Below are 11156 nucleotides of genomic sequence, written 5' to 3' on the forward strand. Positions count from 1 at the left end.
CCTCACCTCATTTATCCTCCGCTTACAGAAAGACTGGCCCTGATGGACAAGTATAGAAGTATACTTAAAAGATTTAAATCAACCATCCAGGTTACTCCCTACTTAGGTTTGGTTTAGGGATGTCATAGCAATTTTCAGAAATAAGCATCTAGTACACTTGTACAATCATCAAAGTGAGTCATGTGTAAAATTAGGTGTTTATACTCCCTTGTGTGAGATGGCAGTTGAGATGGAAGGGAAGGGAGTGGCCACAATTTAATGTTATCAAAATGAGGAAGCTGTGCAAGAAATCATGTATTCTACTTGCTATTCAACAAGCATATATGAGAAAGTTACACTGGACAAAAAAAAGGGTATAATACTGAATGGCATCCCTCATTATTTTCCAAATGATCCAAGTTCAGAGAGGTGTGCTTTATAAGAAGTGGTACCAGCAAGGTCATCAGCTGACCACCATGGCAGAGAAAACATCCAAGTTTCAGGCAAGTCCCCAGAGAGGCTCCTGCTAAAACCTGTGGGGCACTTTTCCAGAGCTTTCAGGAGAGCCTTCTGTAGAAACCAACATGCAGAACATAACATAACCCACTGATAAAAGAGAGCAGAAAATGGCATCAACAGTGGCCTACCAGCACAGGGGGTACACAAACACAACTCCTATCAATCTGTATTTCTTGTATCAAAGTGCAGAACCTATACAGCACCAAGCCAGAAAGCACTAGCAAAGTTTGAAGTGATTCTCAATAGCAAATTAATTCTCGTGCAACTTAGATAAAGTGTCATAGTTTCTCTGACACAATACTCTGAATCTTACTGCACGCTCCAGACAACTGTGTAATGCTTTGAACACTTGCAATTGCTAAAGATTTGTTTGAATACATGGCCAATTAGAAAGGTGGAAAGTAAATGAATGAACACTTATTGAAGGAAAATATCACAAATACAAAATCCGAAGTTCATTACTGTTCTTTTATTTCACTACTTCATCTGGTCTATCCTGAAGCAATTATTCTATTTCCAAATACCCCTTTTCCTTAAAACTTAAGAAATAAGACAGATGGGAAAGAAGAAATATGCAAAGACCAGATGTTCTTAACTAGCCTACCCTTAGTAACAGAAAAGTAGTGATGCCTTCTAACACTGAATACTGCTCTCATAGCAGTTGCTCTGATTTCCTTCTGAACAAGGCATAGATTTGCACCTCTCCCTGGAAGTCAGATGAGGGTTAAAAGCATCCACAGATAAGGGATCTTAAATTGAAATATACAGCAACAGACCCAGAGCTGACTACCAGCATGCTGGGACATGAACTTTGGGTTACAACAGAGCTGCCTATAACAGCAACAGCTTCTTGGCTCTGAGCTGACAAGAAAATAAAATTGAATTATATAGACCACGAAGAGAGAGATGCAGAATAAAAGTGAAAAATTCGTCACAAAGTAGTTCTGTCACACATCCTATATTAAGTCAATTCTGTGAGCACTTCTGGTTTATTTTCATTTACCAATACAGAGATACAGAAATTGTCTACATGAGACAGATACAGCCCTGCTCTTGTATGAGGAACACTGAAATAGAGGATGGAAGAAAGCACATGAAACAAGGAGAGGACAAACTTCCACAAGATCACAACTGACGGAAGGTAAATGTGGAACAACTTCTGGCTGTTTCAAGAAAATGAGGCATTCAGAAAAAGCATCTTAAAAGAAAAAAAAAAAAGTTATTTCCTCATAAAATGTGTAACTAAGCTTAAAGTTCATGAAGTTTGTGCAGCTGGGCAAACTGTGGGAAGAAAATCCATGACAAACTCCATATTCAAAGATGAGATATCTAACTTAGGAGCTCCTAGACCACAAAATCACTGAAAGACATAATGGTAAGCAAGCACACAAGTGATACTCCAGCAGCATTTTTCATTTATTCCTGTCTAAGCATCTGCTGTTGACCCACTGTCAATACTGATTTTGATATGATGCCCATTTCTCTACCCTTTCATGAACACAAGCTCCAAACAACTGCAGATAATGGGTCATGTTAAGGCACTGGCACTTTCAAAGTGTCTGGGGTCTAATTTCCTTTGAGCAAATAGCATGGAAGTGAATTGTTTTGTTGTGGTTTTTTCTCCCCCATACTTTAACACAGTGAGCTTTGAGAAGACACAAACAGGCACACTAGATATAGGAACTTTAAATCCAGAATCATGCTCCAATACTGAGTTGAAAATGCAAACAGTCCTTCCTATCTGTTGAGATTTTGAGATAGTGACTACAGTAAGTCTTGTAGCATTCAATTTCAAACATCAGATATCCAGAACACAGAAAAGTTATGTATTTTTTTTTAATCAATACATTATAATCCATTGTGTACTAATTTTTCAAGCAACACATTATAATCCAGGTGCAAATATGGCATTAACTCTGTACTAAACATTTATTTATGAATCAATAAATTTTTGCTTATGTAACCAAAAAGGCAGTAAAATATGCAGGAAGGTTTCACGACAGAACTAGTAGTTACTAGAGAAATAAGATACATAAAGTCTTCTGTTAAGCAATCAGTAACACTGTAAATTAAACAGCAATTTGTGGCAGGCTAATCTAATAGAATACAAAAAAAAAAGTCTTTAATCTTTGATCACATCCTAAAGTTAATATTTGATTTTGTGTATTAAACTTTTAATCTCACATACTCATGCCCATACCGTAACATAAAGTTGAAGGCACTAAACACTCCTACTCTGCGCTTACAGATTACCTTTTATACAATTTACAACCTCTTTTGAGTGCTGAACGTTCAGAGATCTTCATAGGCCTGAGATCTCCATCAAGGAGCCAGTTATGCCACTGTCCAGCTGAAAAGTGTGACTGGCAAAACTAGCTCATAACAGGAGTTTCCCACACCTCTCAAACCACTATATTCATGCTACTTTAAAGTTATTTAATGTTTGTTCTACTTTATTCAGAATTATCTAGAAAATAAATAAAATAAATACTCTTCACCTAGAAAATTAACTATTCCTTTAAAAACAAAAAAGGCCAAAGCCCACTGCTTCCTATAATTCTGTCAGTGAACAAATATCTGACCAACTTGTTCTTCGTAACACAGACTTTACAGTAACAAAAATCCAATACTACTTACCTAGAACAGATGAATCTCTCTAAATAATTTCCACCCACATCAATACTGCCCACAGAATAGCCAAGTCATAACCCTGAACTCAACCACAGAGTAATCAGCAGTTGCTGAGTACTGTCACAGAGAGAACAGGTCAGGCATGTACAAGTTATTTTTAAATGATCCTAATTACAAGATAATTTTAATTGTGGATAACAGCAATAGAGACCAAATGTTAGCTGTAAGTTTCAACAACTGAAAACATTTGTAATAGAGAAGAATCATACAAAATTAGTTAGAACTCCCCTTGTTCCACATTTATTTACAAGTTCTTACCAGAGGTTCCCAGAACAGCCTGAAAAGACCAGGTTTGCCATTCTTGGTGGGACAAACCTACACCATAATTCTTCTCTCCATGAAGTCTATTATTAAGAAAAAAACCATCTAGCTTTCTTCCATCCCATTAAAAAAAAAAATTAAAAAGACATTTATTTGTAGAGTGTTAAATTCAACTATTATTTAAGGTATGCTTATAAAATAAACAAAAAAAATTAAGTATGCAATTTTTCTTCAACTTCTGAACAAATCATGTCAGCTGGTATTTCAAGAAAACACAACCTTCTGTAATATAAAAGAAATAGAGCTCAGTTCTGCTAAAGGCAGTATTTTTCATTTCAGAATGGGATGAAACCTAAAACAACTGATTTGAATAATTCTGTTTTATCAAGCAACACAATAGTTGTCACGGAGAGTTACAAAAGTACTATCTGCACCCACAAGAAGAGATTTGTAATTACTATTTTCCATAACTTCATTGGTACTCTTTGGAAAAACAGTGCAGTCATCTCTGACAATCTCAAAACTAAGTACAAAATACTTCATCCATCACCAACCACGACCTTGCATAGCAAAAGTTAACTGACACTGACACTGCGCGTTTAAGTCTTCAGGCACATGCAGTGCAGGTCTTAAGCAACAACTTCCTCCAAAAAAAGGAAATAAAAAATAATAATGATAAAAAAATAGTCTTGGTTACCTACATACTGATATAACTTAGTAATGTAATAAACCAAATTCAATCCACTCCCTTTTCAATACTTTCATTTAACAACACATCGCCTTCCTATTTTCTCCTCTACCAGAACTTTGATAGCTCTGGTAGAAGAGAAAATAACCTCAATACATTGACTAACAACAAAAGACAAAAGCAAAACTGACATGTTAATATTTGCACAATAGCTATTAATACCAACACTACCTCAATAAAAATTAATAAATATTGCTCATGGTAAAAAGGAAACCTATCCCCACAACTAACGAGTGTCCATGGCAATGCTGGGTAACTTCAGATGACTGGCTGCTGGCCATAGCAGTGCCTAGCAAGATTCTTGGGGTTTCTTTTGCTTGTTGATGGCAATGCACTGCAGAATGAAAGCAATCTGTCTCATTTTGAGTCTCTTAAGATCACTTCTCACTTGCTGGAAACAGTAAACTAGCTTCTCTAACACGCTAAACAGTAAATGAGGAAAGCAGTCCTACACTGTTCACTAGGCCAAAGCTGGAATCGAATTCCTACAAGTATCTGCCAAAATTTCCTCATTTACTGTGTCAGTTGAAATTTAGCAGTACTACTAATGTATGGATGCTGTGGCAATGATAAGAAAAATTAATTACCTGAGGAGTATCAGCAAATATTATGATACTCGTCATTTTCATTGTATACAAGATAAACTTACTGAACATCTGTCTTACTAAAAGCATATTCAGCATTCCTTGCAAAAGACATTAGGTATTTTTGGCTTCTCTGTTTTCCAATTTTACATGTCTATATACAGAACATGAACTTCAACTTGGACAAAGTTCAAGCAATCAGTTAGTATTTTCCTTCTCATGTCTGACTTGTATTTGCTTCACACTTAAGAATTACCTGAACTATTTCAGAACAAAATATTTTTTAAAAAATCAAGTGCAAGAATCTAATTTTCTCTATCTCAGTATCAATGTTCCTCCCTTCAACTTACATAGAAAGGATTCATTTGACCAAATGTGGATTCTACATCTGACCTTAGGTAAGTTTCCTATCCATCTGTTAATATGAAACAGACTGTGAGGGCCCAATTCACTGATATTTCAGTATCTACTGGGGGTCAGCTTAGATCCCTCTGAAGATTTGTGTCTCTGATCATCTGCTATAAATCTCTGATGGCTGTCACACAAACAGCATGTATGTGATAGTTTAAGCAATTACTGCCCCCAGGTGTTGGATCTACTCTACTGGAAACTTCACTCCCCTCCTCTTTCCCAAACCTGACTTTCTGGGATGGACTACGTGCTGCACCTTAACACAACCAACACAGAGATGAGTGTGTTAATGGAAACTACTAATTTTGGTAATTTTTGAAAATGCAGGAGCAAAACTTAGAAGCAGCTGATGCATAGGTACAGATTTTATTATGCTGACCCTGTAATGGGAACACCATTGTCCCTGCCGGGGCAACAAAGGAACAGGGAAGGTGACGTACACCTGTTTGTCCAGTGAGTGCAAGCCCATGCTGTAGCCAGTGTGTTTTCAAATTTATGGGTTAAATAAATGATAGCAGTAATTAAATTCCCCAAATGTAAAATCTTGGGCGATTTCTAATGAAAGCCTTGTTGCAAAACTGTGGTGTGCAAACTGTAAGGGCAATGCTACCTTAAACCTCATGTAATAAACTAGCATCAATTTTCATTTTAATTTAATAAAATTTAGTTTTTTTCTTGAAAATTCAGCAGTGAGTATTATAAAATGTCTTCCTCTTCCAAGTAATTAATGCAAGTGGTAAAACACAAATTAATATCTTGAAAACTTAGGTTTATTTCCACTGTAAACCAGTTACATTTAATAAGAAGGAGTCACAACTGTTAACTTATCGTGTAGAGTTCAATGACAAAGTTTTTCCTGTCCTGTGAAAAATGACACCATTTCAAAATGTTTCCTGTTTCACATCAGGAAGAACTTAAGCTCTCTCACGGTTTTTCATGAAAAACATGAGACGAAGAGACCATGAAGGAACTGAGTTCAAAACAACCCTTCTGTCTAAACGTCTAAACCACTTACCTACTTGATTTACTTATTATCATCAGGCAGGGTCCTGTAAATTTCTCCTAATTTTCTGAAAAACCTTTAAAAAAGTTGTTCTCAATTTCTTAGAAGTTTCAACAAATCTTTCTTTGAAGGAATCAAACTGCCACTGTTAGCTTCTGTGATATGGTAACTAGTAACAGGACAAAACCCAATTCAGTGTGATTCTCTAAGCCTCAACAGCATTAGCAGGCATATATTAGGAGAAATTAACTGTTTTAGTGAACATACAGGAAAACATTTCATAAAATACCTTTTCAGATACCTCAGCAACTTTTTCCACTTGTACTCATTACAGGATTTTGAGAGAAAAGTAGATCGTCTTTCAGACTATATACAAAACCATCTATAACTGAGGGTCATGCTACAGAGAAAATGTTTACTTGATAAATACAGCTCTGCATGACTACAAAGGTAATAAACAACTGAAAGAAAAACTGAAAGAAAAACTGAAAGAAAAACCGAAAGAAAATACAGCCCCTGTATCAGGGGAAGGGATTTTTATCCCAGTAAAAATTAAACTTATTTGGTTACTACAAGCAGTTAGAAAGAAACAAACATACATCACATAGCAGATTGTTCAGTAGATCTCGCGGAGGTCCTTAGGAACCACTAAATCTGCTTTTACAAGTCTGTCTGTCAGGCTTGGCACACATCAGCCTACATGCAGTATATGAAACATTCATGCATATATACAAGCCATACAACACGCTCCAGCCCATGGCTGCAAGTGCCCAAAAGATGCATAGAGGAAAGCTCTGTAAAATTTGGGGTCACCTGTGGTACCAAGCAACAGAACCAACAGCAACTGACTAAATCAAGCATTGTTTTACCCCTATCTCCATGTAGTAACAGAAATTCAAACATCATGAAAAACTGTAATTTCTGTACTTTCTAAGTGCTTGTGTCAAACATCGAGAACCACCCTGAAATTTCTCATTAGTGAATAACTCACTACTTGAGAGCAATTTCAGCTTTTGGATTTTACTGTGGTGTGTAAAATAATTAACATTAAACTAATCCATCTGAACAGGAAGCAAGAGTAAAACTAAAAAACTCCATGAGCTTTACACTAATGAGAGACACCCCTAAGTGAACATGTTACAATCTCAGAGTAATTCTCACTTAAAAGTTTTCTTCATGATGAGAAAGTTTATAGGGTAACCTCAGGAATTATGTCTATTTTTAGGAACCACTATATAGGTACTGTCTTTCTCAACCACTGCCTAAAAGTAGCCTGAAACAACTTCTTAATGAATAGTTGATTTAGCTCAGACATTCTCTCAGTGTGGACAAGGACCAATCACTGATTTAAAACCTACACTCATATGCTAAACTTCATTAAATAATTTCAAAATATCACATAGAATACTACTGTAGGACCCACAGTAAAAAAAAAAAGCAGCCTACAATTTCAAAATACCAAATCTGCCATGGCATTTATGATTACATGCTCCCCTTTATTCTTATTGACAACAGAGATGGTAAGAGAAGGGAAGTGGAAGACAAGGAAACACAGAAGGAAAAAAGGAAATAAAAAAGGAGAAGAAAATTTAAATATTCCCACTATAAGTCGTACTAGTAATACACAAACAATAGAAAAGATAACTACTAGTCACACAGCAAAAAACCTAAAATTGTTGAACAAAAAAATGCACTTCAGTGCAAACTTAAACGTATTTCAGCTGCATAATTTAAAAGAAGGTAAATGATGGTCATGAATGGCATGGGGCTATGACATGACATGAGACACAGTACAGAACTACATATAAAATCCATGCACCATACTCACAAGCATAAAGTGCAGAAATTAAAAAATAAGCCAAAGTTCAGCTTTGACCAATTTCCAGAATTACAGTTTTTCACTAGGAAAAAAAAAAATCTAAATCAAACCCTTTACATGACATGATGCTGACTGAACTTCTAAACTTTATTCTAGTAATTCCCTAGTAACTGCAAAAAATTTGCTGCAATGCTTCCCTAGTTAAGAAATACTGCTCTTGCACTTCTGACAAGTATGCAACTTCTTCAAAAACATGTTAGCTTGCAATTTTGGAGCACACTGTCACTTTTTCACTGGCTCATCTTTAAAAAAGAGGGGAACAATTGCAGAAAACGGAATGAAATTATAACAATGGTGCAGTTATAAGCAACTCAGATAATATACTGGCTTGCCTGTTACAACTGCCCATTAAAACACAAATCTTGATAATGTCAGCAAGGCAAATGAATTGGCAAAGAAATCCCCTTATTAAAATCATGTCCAAATAAAAGCTATCAACACACATCTCAGTGTCTCAAGGACGCATCTATTTCCTTTCAACACTTCTAACAGAAGACAGTAACTTAGGATCATAATACAATACCAAGAGCTTTCTTAGACTTATCTACCCTGTGCAAAATAATCATATAGCTCTCAGGATACTGAACATGATTTTTAATCTCCCAACAAAATCAATATGGGATTCTACTTTAGCTTCTACAGACAAAGCACTGAAGTCCACTCAACAGCAATTCTAGTACTGTTTGCTTATTTAGACAAAATGGAAACTAGCTTCATAGAACTCTAGTAAAGCATAAGAGGAGGAAGAGTACAAAAAGAAAAGAGGAAAAAAAGATAATACAAGATTGCAGAATAATGTTTCTGCTTTGTATGGAGGTGAGTGCACTGAATTGTGGGGTTAAGAGGCTTTCCCTGTGTGAAAAGCCATAAACACCTAAGCAAGGATGAGGGGATTTTTCCTCTTTGCTTTTCCATACTCAAGTCGTAATTCAAATTGTACAGCAAAATTACAGACGATTTATTGATTTTTTTACTTCTATTCAACAAACTGTCACATTTAATTTTGTCAGGGTAAGATACTTGCCAGTCAGTGTCACAAGCATTAGAAAAAAAAATTCCAAGAAAAGACCTTTCAGAGATCAAGCGTGTCCCAGTATTACAATTTCAGAATGACATTAAAGGCATTTAAGAAGGAGATTCTCAAGTCTGCCTTTAGAAGCAAAGGCAGATGTAGATAGGAAAGACTCCAAAACTAAAATTCTTAACCTGAAAGAACCTAACATGAAGTACTACTGGCTACTAAGCACTAGTAACCTGTAAGGACCACCTACTATCAGATGAGAAGGTAATGGGTGGAGCTCTTCTCGTTGCATAGATGTGACGAATTGTTTGGTTTTAACTCTCTCAGTGAAATGACATATCATGTTGCTAATTCGGAGTGACCAGAAAAATCAGTGTAAAGTTTTCACTAACTCATGATTTACAGGTCACATGAAGTAAATGAAAATGTTGTTGGTTCTTTCACTTAACCAGCTACACACAATTTACCCTTGAGCATGAACTTGCTTTTTGCTAAGAAGTAGGCTCACAAAAACTTCCACCTAATTTAGGCTCTCATCTAAAAAAAATCAGTTGTTACAGAGATTGCTCACTTTAAAAAAAAAGTTAACAATGCCAGTCCTTGTCTGTCTTAATCTCTTGGCACTCTGAAATAACACAGAAACATGTAGTGCTAAAAGCTGGACTCCTTTGCCAGGATTTGAATGTTTAAGTATACTATGTTCATTCTCCCAACATTTGAATGAAGAAGCGAGATCCTCCCTTAAGTTTTGCCTCACCAAGGCCAAAATAAACAGCGACTTTTGATCAGTATCTAGATAAGTAGGTATTTGTGCCCAAATCCCACGAGCTGGCTCCAGGGGAGATTTTGGGAGTCCAGAAGGCAATATGACCTTGTTTCTTTAACAGAAGTGTCATATGCAAACACAGAGGGGAGGCAAGAACTTGTGCCTACAAGAGGAAGAGGTCCCATTTTATGTGTGCTCTTCTGGAAGTGAGCTCACTGAATGGAGGGATGGATTAATTTTCTGTAACCTGTGCTAGCATTTCAGGGAGGCTTTAAAGCATTCCAATACCACCCATAAAAACCTTGCATAAGGGCATTAATACCAAGTAGATTTTTCGAAGACTACAAGTAATTTGTTTTACAACAGCTTTACCCCAACCCCTTCAGTCAGTGCTCCTGCCTGAACTACTGCACTACGACTAAAAGACAAGAGGCACATATAATTCACAAAGACCTGTGCCTTTCCAGATCACCATTCAATCTCTTTTGGCATTCATCATCTACTGTCCTCACGGTTGCCGATCCTCAGTTTGGAAGACACTGCTATACGACCGGGAAGCTCCCTCCTCAGCCAGGAAGGGGGCTCCGCTGCCAACAGCTCCAGGAAAGCGGCACAACCCCGCAGACCCGATCGGGCGCCTTCGGCGGGGCTGCGGGCAGCCGACGGCAGCGGCGAACCCGGTCTCCCGGGGAGGAGCAGGAAGCGAGCGCGGCGCTGCTCCCGGCCGCCCTCCCCCGACACACCCCCTCGGCAGCGGCCGGGGGCGCCGGGCCGGCCCGCCGCCCCCCGCCCGCGGGGGACACCCCGATCCGCCTCCGGCGAGGGCAGCGGGGCGGCCCGGCCGGGGCGGCCCCCTCCCCCGCGTTACCTTCCCGGTACTTCTTGCGCAGCCGCCGGTGGACGCTCTTTACCACCCCCGACAGCTTCTCCTGCTCCAGCTTCCGCTCCTGCTCCGGGGGTGGCGCCGGGGCGGCGGCGGCCCCGCCGGGCCGGGGCCGGGGCTGCGGAGCGGCCTCCATGGTGTTCCCGCTGCTCGCCGCGCACCGCCCGGCCCAGGGGGAGGCGCGCGCTGTGCCGGGGCTGCGCCGGGCGGGCATGCGCGCGCCCGCCCCCGCCGCACGGCGCGCCGGGACCTGGAGTCCGCGCGGCCGCTCCATGGCCGCGCCCCGCAGCCCGGCGCTCCCGGCGCTCCCGGCGCTCCCTTGTCCGCAGGCACCGCGCTGGCCGCGCCCCGCCGCTCTGGGACGGGTTTCTTCCGACAAAACTCCCGACGCCGCACATCTGGAGCGGGTCA

At 39.2% G+C, this 11156-nt stretch overlaps 1 protein-coding gene across 1 annotated transcript in view; it reads right to left on the reverse strand.

Annotated features, from left to right (window-relative positions):
• The window catches only part of BMT2 (base methyltransferase of 25S rRNA 2 homolog), a 36217-nt gene extending 25312 nt beyond the window's left edge, over positions 1-10905 (reverse strand). Inside the window, exon 1 of the mRNA XM_048301276.1 lies at positions 10731-10905. Coding sequence (XP_048157233.1) covers positions 10731-10881 — 151 coding nt within the window. The 5' untranslated portion in view covers positions 10882-10905. The remainder of the gene's footprint in view (positions 1-10730) is intronic.
• Between the last annotated feature and the right edge of the window lie 251 nt (positions 10906-11156).

Source organism: Corvus hawaiiensis, chromosome 4 (assembly GCF_020740725.1).
Source record: "Corvus hawaiiensis isolate bCorHaw1 chromosome 4, bCorHaw1.pri.cur, whole genome shotgun sequence".
In the NCBI taxonomy this organism is placed as follows: domain Eukaryota; kingdom Metazoa; phylum Chordata; class Aves; order Passeriformes; family Corvidae; genus Corvus; species Corvus hawaiiensis.